This window comes from Polyodon spathula, chromosome 3 (assembly GCF_017654505.1).
Source record: "Polyodon spathula isolate WHYD16114869_AA chromosome 3, ASM1765450v1, whole genome shotgun sequence".
Taxonomy (NCBI): Eukaryota; Metazoa; Chordata; class Actinopteri; order Acipenseriformes; family Polyodontidae; genus Polyodon; species Polyodon spathula.
The window spans coordinates 79453545-79470833 of record NC_054536.1 but is presented as its reverse complement, the minus strand read 5'-3'; the positions used below and the strand labels follow the sequence as shown (position 1 = coordinate 79470833).

Below are 17289 nucleotides of genomic sequence, written 5' to 3'. Positions count from 1 at the left end.
ATGTATTGATGGCAAAGTCATTCCAACAGTGCTGGAAAAGCCCGTAGAGTCTTGGACGGTGGTAAGAGTGGAGACAGCAGGCAGGGCAAGGGTTGAAGAATATCAACAGTAGTACACTGCCAGACAAGCTTAAAGTCTGCGGGTTGCTGTGGTCGCTTACCATGTATGCGATTTCCCTGTCAATAGTAGAGAGACTGGAATCCTGGATTAGTTCATACATTAGGAAATGTCTTGGAGCTTCACAATGCCTCAGCAGGGTAGCACTCTATGGTAAAGGGAAACCAGCTGCAAGTCTCAGCTTTAACTGAGAAATTAAAGTGTGCAAAGATTTGGTTGTAAATAACACTGGTGGAATCGCGTGACGAGCGTGTGAGGGAGTTAGCACCCGTAGTGAGGACTGGGAGAAAGTGGGCAGCGAAGGACAATGATATCATGGGGCAAGTACATTAGGGAAAAGGCGGCCTTGGTCTCAGTTCGGCACCCCTGAGAAGGCACAAAGCAGCTCCAGCTGAAAGGAGAAAGTTGGTAGTCACTGAAGTGCAAAAGCAGGAGAGGAAAGGCCAAGACTGGCTGGTGAGACCTGTGGACAATGGAAATGGAGAATCAGCTTCCTAATCAGCTCCACATACGATGCTCGGCATTATCATGAAGAACGGTGTAATAAGATCAACAGCTCACTGGCAGTATGAGCAATAGCGGCACACAGAGGATGACATTCCTCCATCCAGCAGATCAACCAACAGGAAAGCTTTCTGAACCAAAATCCACATTTGGAGTACTATGAAATCCTCCCTGTTTTCAGCTATTAAAACATTTGCAGCTATAAGTAATATTTTATAAGTAACTAACTCTGCAACGGTTTAAGAGCTGAAAACAATTAAAAAAAGGTCTAATAAGCAAATTATTATTTCAATTAAGGGTCTAGGTAAGTAACAGAGCTGTTGGAATGAAATCCAGCAGACAGTGGGTCCCCAGGACTGGGGTTGAAAGCCAACTGCTTTAGTACATCAAAATATAACACCTTGATGCTTCTTTAACATATAATCGTATCCTTCAGAACAACCACTTTGTAAGCAGAGCATTTTCCAAAGGTTTTAGCAGCAGGGAAACAATGTTTCTTACATCACTGAAATCTGCCTAGGAAGCTAAACAAACGTTACAGGGGATTGTTTTGTTATATTGAAAACATTTTACATAGACACATATTGTAGATGAAATGATATTTTCAGGAATAAATCCACAACCTTCCTGAATATTTCAAAACTTTTTAGATCACTTGGGTCACAACGCTGTTCAATAGATGTATCCCTGGAATAACATTTATTTGCCCATGTGGGAATAAAGGAAAGAGAAATCTAGGCGGTTTCTACAAATAGAAGCCACAGTGCTGTAAATCAAAGCGAAAGCATGATCAATTATTGAGCCCCTGGTGTTGCATCCCGCCTGTGATGTAAAGGGCCTGACTTCTGTCAATCTCTTTTTTTTTTTATGTAAGGTCAAGCTATTGAAATCCAAACCTCTCATGTCTGGGTTCACTGCTGATAGCACAATAAGACTAATGGCCCCAACGCTGAATATGCAATTTGAAACCGAATAATTAAGTAATAGAAACCAGACCAGTTCCTGGGTGAGGCCTGACAGATGATGAATGAAAAATTATGACTGGGGGAGGGGAAAAAAAAAAAAAAAAAATCATTCACTGATCCCACAGACACCCTTAACTTTTTACTGGAGCTTGCAAAATGTAAGTTTGGCCGGATCAGTCTCTGCATTTGTCAACATTTGGTTTTAATACAATTTTTGAAGCTGAGGTACCTGCAATTAAAACATCATTAAGAAACTGAATTATAAGGTTAAAGGCCAATGCCACAGCAGCATGAAGACATAAGGCCATCCCTCCCATTACATAATGAGTATCATCACATCTCTAACCCAACTATTAATAGGATTTTTTCACCCAGCTTTTCCAGGAGGAGGGGGGGGGGGCTCCTGTGTGGCACTTTCGCTAAAGTACAGGATGCGCCCTATGGCCTGGAGGTCGCCGTTCGAATCCAGGCTATTCCACTACCAACCGTGGATGGATGTTTCCCACAATTAATTCCCTAGATCGGCCAGGGGGACCTCTGCTCACCATGCCCCAGCAACCCTTGTAGACTAGCAGGGCACCTGCAGGCCTGCCTGCAAGCTGCGTGATCCTCCAACGCTGTAGCTCTCAGGTGGCTGCATGGCAGGCCTGCAGAGTGAAAAGTGAATGGCTGATGTTTGAGGACATGCATGTTCAACTTTGCCTCTTTCCAAACTGAAGATTCCAAATTTAAAAAAAGGACACCAATGATTGTTTTCTTTAAAAGCCAGAAAATAATGTAAGCAATATAATTTACTGCAAAAAATAGATATATCTGGATTTATTCTGGTATTTCCATTTTAGTTCTACAGAAAAGAAATGTAAAATGTCCTGCTGGTATTTTGGGGGTAGATAAATAAAAAATAAGGATGGAAACCCCTTTCCATTACAGGTTCAACATGACAACATTTTAAGCTAAATTGTTCTGGGACACTGATGTTACACACAACAAACATTGCATTTATTATTTAATTGTGGTGTGTAGAGTGCCAATACTAATCTGATTTGTTGTTAAATTTGTAATGGAAAATTGCAAGTTTGAAATGTTGTGCAATAATGCATGACTGGGTTATTGACAGTTAGTGACAGAGGTGTGTCAAGAAAGAATCATGGTGAACATCAGTTCCAAGTCTTGACAGCACTTGACAGATTCCAGCCAAAAAACAAAATCCTTCCTTTTGCTTGAAAAGGGCTGGTGCTCATCACTTATGCCCGCTGGTCTATCATGACTTACAAGGTTAAAAGCCGTTTATTACTGCTGTCTGAAAGTAGCAAGGTTCAGACACACAAGCAGAGCAAAGTGCCACAAAATGCATTAAAAAGGTGACCTTTCTTGCAGTCATGTACAATTCTTTAAAGACAATTAATCAAGGCAACTTTAAAAGGCTCCCATTGCCAAAGAAAAATAAGCATTCCCAGGAAGGGGAGCACAGGCAATGCTCCTAAAGCGTTATTTTATATGGCAAGAAGTCCTTTCTATTAATGAAATCCAAAAGCTTACACTACAAGCATATGGCATGGTTCAAGACTTCAGGATATCTGAAGAAAAAAAAAAAATATATATATATAGGTTTGACAAGAGTATTTTGGCATGAAACCTTTGTTTCAAAGAAAGCTTAAATGAAGAACTATACAGTAGACATGAAGTACACGTTGCCTTTCTTGGATTGAAGGTTTTCTACAATCCTTGGAAGTTTTTGTTTACTCAAGTGACTTCCATGCCTTGCTTTGTTGGAGATGTATGGAGCATAGAGGTACGGACACCACTGGTCATCACCAAAATCTTGCTGGCAAGTCTGCTTCAGGAAAACCTCTTAGCCATATATTAAGTAAACGTGGTAATTAGAAAATTAGGTCAGCAGAAAACAAGGCTTTACAAAACAAATTATTCAAACTAATTAAAATAGCACAAAGAAGATGTTCAATTTCAAATACCTAGGACTGTAGTAAGGAAAGTTTTAGAATTACACACCCCAAAACAGTTTTGCAAAACAAGATGTCTCCAAAATCCATTTAAAAACAGGTTCAGGACAAGAACAGTAAAAATGAAAGCCAAAAAAGTTTATTCTCCAAGCACTTTATTCTGTGTGCAGGTAAGCCTGTTTTACATATTTACATCACACATGCAGCCACATACTGATTCACAAACCTGCAGGAGTGTCCAATGCTCCTAGACTCAAGTACTGCAAAACGTTTGTGGGCAGGGAGTTATGCAAAACTTCCCTTTATTATCTTTACATACAGAGATTGCATCAATAGTGGCTTCAGTGCAGAAACTTCACTTCTGTTAAAGAAATCCAAAAGCTTACACTACAAGCATATGGCATGGTTCAAGACTTTGGGATATCTGAAGAAAAAAACAAAACAAAAAAAAACTATTTCAAAAACTATTTTTTCAGTAACATTATAGTACAAAAGAAATCTATTTCCTTAAGGTATTTAGTATTACACAGGAAAAGAAAAAAAAAAAACATTTACTAGCCTGATGCTCAAAGCAATATGAATAACCAGTAATATATTGCTCTTATGAAAATGATTATTCCCCTGCCTGTGGTGTGAAACCTTTATTTTCTTCACGTCTCGTACATACATGGGAGGGATCAGGAGATGCTTTTAACAAAACACTACAAGAGGCTAGATCGCTGAATGAGTTTCTAAGAAAAGAAACCTATATAAAGACCATACATTCTGATTTGGTTTCCTAGACGAATATCAAGTCACTTTTATTAAAAGCATCATTACTACAGTTTACAGCAATTTACATCTTATCATACATGATAGCAACAAAAAAACATCACAACAAAGAAAAAGAAAAAACATTTACTAAGTCATGTCTGTAAACTTCAAGGCTAGTTAGAATTGAGGTAATGCTGTTTAGCTTTGTGGCTAAAGTAACAAAGTCCTTTCATTAGGAGAAATGTACCTGATTATTTTTTTTTTTTTTTAAACCAGTGCATTAACCATGAGATAAATTGACTGTAGTTTTTATCTTGTGGTCACCCTTCAGGTGTGTTATTTGGAGAACAATCTAACATTCAACAGCTGCCTTGGTTACTGCTGCGTCTCCAGGTCGAGACCTTCACACTACTGTTTAGATTGTCAGTGTGTGAAACTCAATGTCAGAGTCTGCAGGCATGATATGTATGAATTTCATCCTGATCTTAAAGAAATTGTTAAAAAAAAAAAAGTTAAATATACATCTTCATTTTCCTTTTCAGCAGCAGTTACTATAATGCCGTTAAACTGTACACCACAGGATTAAATTGCTGCTCATCAACATAATACCAATGGTAAGGGGAAAAAAACAGAGCATTATGACATTTCATTTCCTAAAAGATTTTAAATTTCATTACTCTCCTAGGATGACAAATAATGCACTGCACAATACTTAAGGACCACAAAACAACTTTAACATCTATGCAGCATGACTTCTTGTTTTGCTACACATGTTAGACAGCTTTTCTGTTTGTTTTTTGCTTTAAAAAAAAAATGCCAATAAAAGCCAAAATATAAAAGTTTGGCCATTTAATTGGCATGTAAACAGTAGGACTAACCAATTGTCAAAGTTTAAAACACTTCTTTAAACAGTGAAGCAGGAGTGAGAAGCTCAGGTGCTTTTTTTTTTTTTTTTTATTAATCGTTTACATCCTCTTCCACCTCCTCTGCACCGTCAAACGAATCCAGCTCCTCGCCGGGGCCCAGCTCATCCTCCAGCACCGAGGAATCCACAGTTTTGTTCTGGCTCTCATCAGTGTCACTGTCTTCCAGGGCATTTACCCCATCTTCCTCCTTGGTACCATGATTGACATCTGTGTCTGTTTCTTTATCCTCGCTTCTACCACTGCCGCCCATAGCATTCTGCAGTCCAGCCAGTGTGGCCTGTGAGAACCCATGGAGGGAGAGCCCTCCCAAGCTGGGGGGAAGAAACATTGAGGGGTAGAAGAGACCAGGGGCCATGGTGGACAGCAGGAATGGGTTAAAGGCTAGAGGGTTGGTGGACATCGCAGCAGCTGCAGCGGTGGCTGCTGCCGCAGCAACACTAGCTGCATTAGCAGAGCTGTCGCTGTTTGTTTCACTAGAGACCTGACGTGATTTTTCAGATTCTTCACGGTCTTCATCCTTCTTCTCTTCAATCTTAGATGTCCCGTCCTCGGTCTCCCCCTGCCCTGCAGTGGAGGCAGTGCTGGAAGCAGCTACTGCTGCAGCAGCCAGGTTGTTGTTGAAGAGACCACCCAGTCCAAACATGTTGGGTAGCCCTGCCATGCCAGGTAGCATCAATGGGAGCATGGCAGCTGCATGCTTAGCATCACCTGCCCCTCCCACAGAGGCTGTGGCCAGGCCAGGTGGGAATCCCATGAGACCAGCCAGCTGCAGGTTCTGCAGGTTTTGAAGGTTCTGAAAACTGGTGAGGTCCATCCCTGCAAACAGACTGTTCATCAGCAGGGGGTTGATGCCAGAAGAGGAGGCTGTGGCAGCTGCAGCCGCAGCAGCATGTGCTGCTGCCTTGGCAATTTCACTCTTTGGCCGCCTTCCTCGGCGACCTGTTCCTTCCTCTCGCATCACAGGTCCAGTAAGGAGGCGGTCAAACATGGACTCTGGAAGGAAGCCCTGTGAAAAGGAGAAAACACATTTAAAATGTACAGCCAATAGTGGATAAATCATCCTGAACCTTCCTTTTCAAGAATAACTCTATAGACAAGCATCTGTTTAAAAAACAAACAAACAAAAAAAGCCACCACATTATTGGAAATGTTTGAGAACTTCAAATACAACATAAAATAAAGCATACAAGAGTAACTGGCACATTCAAACATGGTAACATCAGCACACTGTTAGTTTCACTGAACCCAATTAACACTTATCTTGGATTACCTAACACCACTTTAGGAAAGATAGCTCAAGATTAGTGTTAAGGATCTGTGAATCTACTCCTATGTATACACACCGACTGCTTTACGATATCTGTCCAGTCAGGAGCAATTACAAATTCTGGATTTTCTTCAAGCCATCTTGGCAGGTCCTTCATTGGAGGTGCCATGGCTCCACCCATCTACAAAAAAAAAAGCAGCAAACAAAAATGTTAGTCTCCCAGCATCTCAAATTAAATCACTCATTTACCCTGAGTAAGGGTATATGTAGTTCATGGCTTTTTAGGGCAACAATTCTAAACTACAGCCAAACTTCAGGTGACCAGTCACTACATACCTTTTTTCCATTCCTGCGGTTTACTACAGGCACCCTCTCCTCTCCAGTCAGGGTGTTAATATCTATCTTATTGGGGTTTCGACACCGATGTCTCTTCTGCTTCGGCTTTTGAAACGGAGACAGAAGTAGATCTTCATTCTTCTGGAATAGGCAAAAGGTTTAAAATAAAGTTGGCTTTAAAAACCACAAGTGGAAAGTTTTAAACTGCAGCAGAATAGATTTTTGGTCAGATGTTCACCATCCAAACAGTTTTAATTAAACATTAGAAATGCAGATGCTTTTTAGTTTACTTACTGGTAAATAACTCGGCATGTCAACAGTGTAAGTGGGATGCTGCTTTAGCCATTCTACCAAGTCCTTGTTTTGGGGAGCATCTTCTCCCACCAGCCTGGTCCCATCTTCCAAGTTAATGACTGGTATATGAGTATTTGGGTCCAATTGGCCAGGGGATGGAATGTTTCTCAGTGGTTGTGGTGGGGTCTGCACTCTTTCCTCAAAAGCTTTGGTCACTACTACATCCTCCTACAAAACAGGAAATAAAATTGCTTGGTTTATTTGTATTACTTTACCTCCCTCTAATGCCCCGTCTCCTTGTGCTACCATTCAAGACCTCTTTGTATCAAGCCCCTCTTGCTGCACTCTTCTAATCTCATTTTGTCCGGTCCTTACTCCCCCTAAATCCTCTTATCTATTTATTTCTTAGCAGACGCCCTTATCCAGAGTGACTTGCAGTTGTTACAAAATACAACATTGCAAAGTATCGCATTACAGATCAATAGTACAATATGGCAAAATATGGAGCAGTTTAGTGCATGTACAAGATGATGCAAGTACTGGTACAATTGGGTGACGGTCCATTATAGTTGACAGTTGAGGTTTATAGATGTTCTCTGAACAGGTCTTGAGGAGGTGCTTGGAAGGTAGTCGGACTGAACAGTCCTGATATCCGTGGGAAGGTTGTTCCACCACTGAGGGGCAAGGGTGGAGAAGCAGCAGGCTCTGGAAGCGGAGGGGAGGTACAGCTAATCCGCCGGTAGTGGAGGAGGCGAGAGGGGGTGTAGGGAGAAAATAGTCTGAAGACAGGAGGGAGCAGAAAGGTCGAGGCAGTGATTGGCAAGTACAAGAGTTTTGACTTGGATGCGAACAGCATGGGAGAAATGAGGAAGGGAAGAGAAGGCAGAGGAGTTTTGGATTAGCTCGAGCAGATGGATAGCAGAGGCTGGCCAGGAGGCAGTTGCAGTAGTCGTCAAGGCAGGACAGAACCAGGGCCTGAACTAAGAGCTGCGTGTAGTTGGTGAGAAAGGAGCAAATTCTGCATATGTTGCCGAGGAAGCAGCGACAGGAGTGTGCCACTAGATGTGCAGGAGGGGTTGAGGGTGACACCGAGGTTTTTGACGGGTGAAGAGGGAGAGAGGGTGGATTCAAGGAGGAAGAGATTAGGAGGGTCTGGTCTGGAGAGGTTGAATTTAAGATGATCCAAGTGCATCCAGGAGGAGATGACCGAGACACATTTCCTTAATTTGTGATACATTCTTGCCCAACCCCTTATTGCTCCTCCTACAAGTACTTCCTAATTTCCCAACAAATGCTTTTAAGCCTTATTATATTCATGTATTTGTACTGCTTTAATAACTAGGTGTCAAGTACAGGTTTGGCAGATTTTTGGCAGTTAATTTTTTTTTCTTTACAATCACTGATTTAAATAATTTTCTTCCACTACCTTTTATGTATTTGCTCAAGGAAGACATGAAAAGCATGTTTTAAAAAACCTTATTAAAACACACCCACCTTACTCTTACTGTCCATAAACTAAAATGTGCACCGACGTTTATAAAGGCCTAATTTAAATTAAACACTTAGTTCTCTTATCAAGTAATTAAAAAGTGAATACACGTTGTCCAGTTTTGTATGTTACCCCCCCGTCTGCTGTATATTTATTTATACAAAAAATAAAGTCTGATATTTAGTTTTACAAATTATTTTATAAAAAAATGCCACAGGTCAATGTGAGATTTATTCATGTAGCTTTGCATATATTAAGAAAATGCTTTCAATTAGTCTTACACTTATTGTCTGAAATTGGTTGTACCTGTCTAAAGAGATGATCCATACTAGGCTTAGGTTAGTAGACTGATAATGCACCACTTAAATTCTGCCCTACAGCAATTAGTGTCCTTAAAACTAAGAGAAATCATATTTCAGGATTATTAGAAGACGCTTTTCCCATTATCAAGAACTGGTACTGAAAACACACATTGAAGATTAATGTAAAAGCTGAGTCTCTCATCTTGTAAATACAAGTTTTTAAAAATCAATACCTCCCCTTTTTAGGTGATATATAACCATTTCAGCATTTGTTTTTTTTATTTCGGTTTTGTTCCTGAAGGAAACAAGCAGGTGTTTGATATGCTGGAAAATACATCTGATGTATGTGCAGCACAGTAATCCCAGATAGTAAGAGTAGCCTCCCATTTTAACTTACACCATGTCCCTTTAGGGGTTCCGTAGTAACGAGATCATTGAAAGGAGACAAAATGTTACACAAGCATTTTCCAACCAATCAATCCATGAACTTTATAGATCTTTTTATCCATTTATGGCTGACTCTTATAAAGTTCTAAAAGACATTTACTAGGAAACAGTGACATTTTAAATCACCATTTTAACGTTTGGAGCATCTTTCTTTTGTAGTACGTTTTGTAATTATGTTAATTCACAGAATCTGTGTTCAGCCAGTTTCACTTCTTGTGCGTGTAGGGGAGAAAGGCATTCCTCTGAAAAGGTACAGGACTAACAGAATTCTTAAAGAAAACAAAGATAATGGAATTCTGTTCTGGAATGATCTGAAAAAAAAAAAAAAAAAAAAAAAAAAACTGTATCCAATCTGAGCTGAAGGAAATAAATACGCAAGACAGAACAGGTCTACACCCGCGACGTCAGCATGCCTGTCTTCACCCCCACAGGAGACAAGCTATGTGCAAAACGGCGCCCAGCGCCATTTCTTTTTCAGCCTTTTCCAGATAAAACTTTCTTCAGCCTACTACATAGAATGTACGCAGCGACCAAAGAATTGTAATGGATACATTTATTTCAGGGAACCAGGGTTATGATAATAGCCTTATGTTCCCTTTCAAGTATGAAATGTTTTCCTTTACATATGGGCACGTATACCTAAGGCCATCGCAAGGACATGATCTGCAGAACAGGCAATTTTGCAAGACCGATGGCTTGCCATACTGATAAGACACAGTAATGTCTACAGAATGCATAATCACCTCATGAATGTGCTTCTTAATGCAGCTGAGACGCCGCTGTCAGCACTCCAAAAGCAGGGTTATAAGGATCCAGGACATTAAGCCTGTAGAACCTTGTGAAGGTGTGAGGAGTGGCCCACACCAGTGCATGGCAGATGTCAGAGACCGATGCACCCTGAAAAAATGCCCAGGAGGTAGCAAGACCCCTGGTGGAATGACCAGTTACCTTCTCTGGAGGAGGCAAGTTAGCTTGCTCATAAGCAATCTTAACTGTCTCAACTATCCAATTGGGCAGCCTCTGTTTTGATATTGCTTGACCTTGGTTCTTAGCTAAACATTTAGGAAGAAGAGCTGCATTTGTACGGAGCGTGACCTTAGTCCTGCCACTGAAAAAGCTTGCATCTCACCAACATGTCTAGCAGATGTAATAGCGAGTAAAAATGCTGCCTTCAAAAGACAGGTATTTAAGCCCTGCAGAATGCAGAGGTTCAAAGGGTGGTTTCGCGAGTGCATGCAGCACCACATTTAACAGCCAATGAGACACTTTGTTCTGCAAAGGAGGCTGAAGCTGCCCTGCTCCTTTTAGAAACTGACCAGCCAGAAAATGAGCCCCTGGGAAAGCAGAGCCAATTTTAACATGGCAAGCAGAGATGGCTGCCAAGTAAACCTTAGTGAGTTGAGGGGGTCTTACCCTCAAAGCGGTCCTGCAAAAACTTGTGTATGAGAGCGTCGACTCTTAACAGATCTCCGATCCCCAGAACGGAGAACCAGAAGGGACAATAGGTGGATTCCAGGGAGGCACAGAGATCAACCTCTTCTCTCCCGAAGCCGGTTCCAAATCGGGCTCATCATCTATGGGTGAAGCCTCCACTATGAGCCGCAGGGAACTCCCCTTGATAGGAGGTCTGCGGCATGGTTTTCTGCTCCTGGCAGGGAGAGCAGGTGCTCGTAAGCCCACAACAAGATTCTGTTGGCTAACAGATGGAGACGGGATTGTATTGAGCACCCAGCTGTCTGTGGTGCTTGATCACCAGTAATCCAGGTGGCTCCTTGAATAAAAGGGCCCTGGACCTGTGGCAGCAACCTCCTAGGGCTGCTGTTGAGCCGCCCGTGAGTTCGCCGTTGCTCCTTGTACAAAAGGTGGTCTGCGGTGTTGGTGGCGGCGGTGCCCCCTGTATGTGTGCACGCCCTTTTGGTGGGGAGCCCCCCGACCTGCAGGCACTGTAACCCTCCGAGTCTGGGGCAGCTGAGCCCTGCTTCCTGGCTTGAGGAGCCTTCCTGGGCAGCAAGCGAACTAGCTCTTTGGTGGATTTGCACGCCTTTTGGGAGCTCAACAAAAAGTCATCCACTGCTGGACCAAACGTATGGCCCGGCGTGACAGGGGCATCCAAAAGAAAGGCCTTGTCCCCATCAGGCACTCGTGTCTGGGAGAGCCAAAGCTGTAGCAGATGGTCAGTGACCAGGTTTAACTCGGGGGAGCCCTGTGATTCGCTGACAAGTTCCGTACTAGCGTTGACTCGTTAGCCACCAGGATCCTTGTGTAGTTACCCAGCCAGGTAGCTAGAGCTTGTGCTGCATAGACCTTTTTAACATTGTCTCTGACTTTGCACTGCTTGTTTGGGCAAGACTCATCCTTGGAAGGAACCACCAGATGTGTGCCCTGTACCAGGTAGGCAAAGGATGCTGCAACAGGAAGAAAATGGCCAAGCCCCAACCCTTCTGTGTCGTGTAACCGATAACAGGTCAGCAGCCCTGGGGACAGCCGGAGCTGTTGCAGATGTCCAAGTTGTTTGGACCTCATGCAGAAACTGCGGGTGGACAGGAGGCAGAGCTCCTTTTGGGGGGCGGGGTCAGCAGAGGGGCTGTCAAAAATGAAGTGCTTGGGTTCAGACTCCTCAGGCCACGGCACACCTAGTGCTGTGGTGGTTCTTTTCAATAAGGCTGTGAGCTCTGCAGAGAAGGGGAGAGGTGCTAGCGGCTCATCCTCCTCAAGCTCCTCGGGAGTCCGAGACAGCAAGGAACAAAAAAGTCATCCTGCCCACACTCTAGCGCTGCAACAGCTGCTTGCACCATAGGGGGAGCAGGGGCGGGCAGGCCCGGGCGCACCTCCGTCAGTGCTTTTAACATCTCAGCCCAGAGCCAGATGGCTTCCCACATGCAATCCATTTGGGCCTAATAGCTGGATCACTCAGGGGGGAATGGCAGCGGCTAGCCTTCTTATGGGGGGCTTCTGCTTCTGTGCGGTCGTTTCCCTGCTGCCACCACGGTGAGGAAAACATCTCGGAGGAGATCGGGGGAGCAGGTTCTGCAAAACATTTGCTCCGGCGCTCGACCGATTGTCTGGAAAGCAGTATACAGAACTCGCACGTGGAGTGATTCTGTAAAGCCTGCTGGACATGCTCAGCACCAAGACACCGCACACATTCCTTATGCTTATCCTCTGACGGGATAGGCTTCTTGCAAGTTGTGCAAGCATGGAAGCCAGGCATTGATACAGCAAGACTGTAGTAATGCGCATGGATACTAACAAGCATGGTGAAAAAAACACAGTACAATGCTACAGTGCACAGTGTAGTGCGGTACACTAAAAAGCACAGACCAACCTGGTGAAGGAGCACGGTATGGTACACAGATGCATGGCTGGTACTGGCAGGACTAAAAGCATACTGCATGTGACCAAGGCAGCAACACAGGGATGCAATGCAAGACAAGACCCTGAGAGCACTTGCTTACAGTTTTTCTCCCATTGACAAGCCTTCACAAAACTGTGCCAAAGCTGCCCGCTATGTGGCATGGACAGTAGAGCAAAACTAACTGTTGGGCTACAGCCCGCAAGTTAGTCTGTGCAGCCTGAGAGCTAACAGTGCCTGTCCAGGAGCACAGGCTTGTAAGCAATAAGCAGTAAGCTGTGCGCACAGTACCTGGAATAAAAGGGGAAAAACACAAATACAACAATTAACTGCAATATATTTAACAATGTAGTTGAAAATTACAATATGCTTGGTAAAAAAAAAAAAAAACACTAATAAAACTCCAAAACGGGAGTTAAGGTAGAAGAGATATTAATGTAAATAATACCATGTTACCGATCTGCGAATGCAGGGCAGGCAAGTCCACTGCTGCTGCAAGGCAGAAGGCTGCGAAGAGACTTGCGGTAAAAAACACACAAAACAATTTTTTTGCTTCAGCGACTTATCCCAGAGGGACAAAACAAGCAGAAATAAAAATAAAAACAGGCTTATCCTGACTGCTGCTGGCCAGAGATAGCGATGTTTCACTCTCATGCTGAGCTCTGTTGTGGAAAAGGCTGAAAAAGCTCGTCTTGTGGGGGTGGAGACAGGCGTGCTGACTTCACGGGTGTAGACACAGCTTTGGTAGAAGTGTTCAGTGGAATCGGGTGTAATAGGTTAACCCATGTGTAATGGAATACATTTAGTACTTGAAAGGGAACTGGTTAAAGTTTACCAAATGTTTGTCCTTAACCTGTTACCTTAAATTGTGGTATAATAAGCATAGTGTGCCAATACTTCTGTCTTTGACAGATAGGAAACTTGGTTTTATATTGTGTGTGTGTGTGGGTGTATGTATGTATATATATATACCAACACACACACACGTATTTAGCCTCATCACATTCCACAGGAATGCTCTGTCGTCTATGTGTGTGGATTCAATACATTTGCCCTTGTTTACTATACTTACAGCACTTAATGATGCCCTCTTGTTGGCCAGGAAAAGTAGATCAAGACCCTCAACATTTTTTCTCCGGCCTCTCCTCCTCTTCATTGGTAGGTCCCCGTCCCGCATGGAGCCATTCATCAGGTGTCTGGTGGGTGTGCCTGAAAAGCCGGCTTGCAGCAACTCCAATTGAGTTTTAAAGGCATCAGGAGTAGGGGTGGAGGCATTGGGCAACAGAAACTTGGAAGCAACAGCAGACAGATTTGAGGTAGAACCAGTTGCCTCACGGAATGCCTGTGATAAGTCCACAGCTTTGTCATGGCTGTCTGAGGCCACGTGGGACTCTCGTAGCTGGGCCACCATCTCCATCAGATTCCTCCTTTTGACAGCCCGCTCGGCCTCGATTTCAATCTTCCTCCTTCGCCGCCTGCGCTGCCGGGGAACTGGCATGCTCAGTGCATCTTCCTGCTAAATTAATAAAAACAACAAATCATTCAAATCCTGACTATACAATGCATCATTTCATTTAAACAACAACGTAATATTAAGCAAGTAAATGTATTCCTATTATTACTCTGAAAATAAATTAAACCAAGTATTAACATTGCTATACTCGGCTCAAAACCTTGTTTGGTAACATTTTTGTACAGCAGGGCATTTCAGTCTTGCCTTTGAAATCTGTGGAGACTGTGCAATGTCCTCACTGCCACTGTAACTGGCCTGGCCCACCATGGAGAGCTCAGCAAAGCTCCTCCTCTGCAAAGGGCTGTCCACAGCCAAGGGAGTGTAGCCAGGGAGCAGGCCTGGGAAGTCAAACAGCTGACGCCTGTTAACAGGCCACTTCCCCTTCACCACTGTCTCACAGACATTATCCAACCGATTGATCATTACCCGGTCCTGTACAGCAGAGGAGGAAAAATTAGAAATCATTTTCAGTAATGAGCAGTGGAACATCTCCCGATGGTTGATAAATGAGTGCCGGGAATATTTCACCAAAATGCAAATCTGTCTTGTTCCAAGATATCATTTCCTCTGGAAAGCACAACTGGGAAACCATCTTTCACAAGGGGGTCCCACTAAACCCAATGTTATGGCTTAGTAAGAGGTAATGTGACTTACCCCCAGGTCAATGACTGTACTGGGGCATTTAAAAAAAACAAAAAACATGGTGCTCTTGGTTTCCAGTCTTGCGTCACTGCACAGACTACTGAGCATTATAACATAACTAGGTTAAAACACTTCCGTCTAAAGCCTTCAGATTACAGCCAGTGAGTAAATTAGAAGTATTTATGTACATGGCCTTTAAGGCTACTTTGTCCAAAAGCACTAGAGTAATCAATTTTGCACTAGTATTTGAAAAATATTTTGGACAATATATTCAGTTACACTTGCTGCTGAAACTTAACTTGGTCATTGCACTTACTGTAGCTGCACTGCTGACTTCCTGCATTGTCTAACAGTCTAAAAATGGCCTCCACCAAGGGGATCCCTAATGAACAATTTCCTCACACACCCAGTAGTGCAACAATAGTACACTCATGCATTTTCAAATCCCAAGATAAATGTTCTATTTGCAACTCCTTTAGTTGTTTAGTCTGTACTCAAAAGAAAAATAAATTACAAGCAAATCAAGATAAAATGTGTGTATAGCATGTTCTACAAAAATTTGCATTATTTAATGGGGAAACCCATTCCAGGTAAAGTTACATTACACAAATATGTGCAAGTTTAAGATTCTATTTCATAGGTGATACGGTTGCTTTCCAGTTTGTGGGTCCAAAACAGTGAATACAGTACTAACCTTAGGCCAGAAGGAAAAGGAGTAAGATCTTTCTTGAATTTGAGCCATTGAAGTTTCCCCATCCTCTGCGTAGAAACCATCTCGAGTCTCATCGCGAGCTGTGCTAAGGGATGCATTGCTCTCTTCATCAAAGTTCTTACCCTGGGAAGCCACACCAGCTGCAAAAGAAACCATAACTTAAATATCAAAACCAGTACAATTCCCATAACCCACTATTTTGGCAGGAAAAAGGGACAGGGCTTTTGTTTCATCCAATATTGAAACCAAGTCATTTGAAATACCTTCAGCTTGGGAGGATTCCTCAGATTTATCATCATCCATCTTATCCTCATCTTCCTCAGAGCCCTTCTCAGAGATCGATTTTGGCCCCAACTCTGCAAGTACTTCTGGGCCCTCCGGGGTGGTCTCTGTTTCAAAAGTCATTCTCTCTGGAGCAGATTTTGAATCTTCAGCAAACACACCCTCACTATTACTTGCTTTTTCTTCACCTCCCTTCTCCTCTTCCTCCTTTGCCTTTGGAAATCCTACTTCAGTTTTGTTCTCATCCAGTTCCAGCACCTCAGCCCCCTCTGGCTTTATGGTCTGGTCATCTTTTTTGCTCTGGGAAACTGGTGTAGATGGAGCCAGCAAAGGGGTCTGGCTGAGTAGGGGAGTGCCGCTAAACTGGCTACTGCTTTTGTTCTGAGCAAAGTTTTTGTGGGCCTCCAGGAAGGAAAGCTCAGGGTCATTCAGGATATGGTAGTCTGTTCTGCTTACTCCATGCTTGCAGGCACCAATCAGCAAGTCCTTGTCGTGGCGGCCACTCTCCCACCACTCGGGAAGGTCGAGGCTGACCTGGCACAACTTGAGACGCTCTTCCAGCTCCGGGTGGGGAAGGACCTGCTCTCGGATCTTTCTCATGAGCTCAATGCGGTACAGAGTCCTGGAGGCACGCTCCTCTGTGATAGGCTCAATGATAATTGTGGGATCTGGTGGCTCTACAAAATGAGGCGAAAGACAAAAAGCATACTTTAAATACTTTAATATTTCACTGGTCAGCATTAGTTTTTCAGAAATTGACATATTAACCCCCCACCCACCTGCATAAGCTTTATGAAAACAGACTAATGTAATAATTCACCTAGTTAAATTAATCAGTTGATACAGTCTCCTTTCAATTTTTTTCATAATGCATCTTCAGTTGTTTACATTTAACAAAGAATGCAGATCAATTCTAAAAATGTAACTTTGTTTAATGGCAAATATTTAAAAAGAAAAAGCAGTGGGGGTGATGTGTAACATTTACAGTCCACGAAACTTGCCTTCATCCGATTTCAGGGCCATACGACACACCCTTCTGCACATAGCCACAAAGGAGTAGAAGTACTTCTCCAAACTGTCATCGGTCTTCTTATCCAGTCGAGCAAAGGCTCGGAACTGGTTCCAGTCAAACTGCTGCTTGTTGGCATCATACATAACACCAAATGTTGACACCACACGATAGAAATCCGCTTCCTCTCTCCTGGTCCACCTGAAATAAAGAAATAAAAGGAGTTACAAATGGTGCTCACTGGAAACAGTCAACATCTAGCCACATGTAGTTTTTGCATAATTTATCAAACACAAGCTTAGTAAACAAATGTAAAAAAAGTCAACATTGTAATACTGGGGGGGGGGGGGGGGGGTTGTCCTCTTAACTATGCCCTAGTACTTTGCAACAGAATGTTAAATAATGAAACACACTCCCA

At 43.0% G+C, this 17289-nt stretch overlaps 1 protein-coding gene across 2 annotated transcripts in view; it reads right to left on the bottom strand.

Moving 5' to 3' along the window:
• Positions 1–4316: 4316 nt before the first annotated feature.
• Positions 4317–17289, bottom strand: part of LOC121313453 (chromodomain-helicase-DNA-binding protein 7-like) — a 67499-nt gene continuing 54526 nt past the window's right edge. The window contains exons 30-38 of one of the 2 annotated variants that reach the window (XM_041245986.1): positions 16864–17072; positions 15844–16539; positions 15563–15720; positions 14431–14658; positions 13786–14229; positions 7124–7351; positions 6830–6970; positions 6570–6674; positions 4317–6232 (exon numbers count right to left, since the gene is read on the bottom strand). In XM_041245986.1, the coding sequence (XP_041101920.1) occupies positions 5258–6232; positions 6570–6674; positions 6830–6970; positions 7124–7351; positions 13786–14229; positions 14431–14658; positions 15563–15720; positions 15844–16539; positions 16864–17072 (3184 nt within the window). In that variant the 3' untranslated portion in view covers positions 4317–5257. Of the gene's footprint in view, positions 6233–6569; positions 6675–6829; positions 6971–7123; positions 7352–9492; positions 9673–13785; positions 14230–14430; positions 14659–15562; positions 15721–15843; positions 16540–16863; positions 17073–17289 lie in introns of those variants that run through there. The other variant, XM_041245988.1, reaches the window with a different exon arrangement.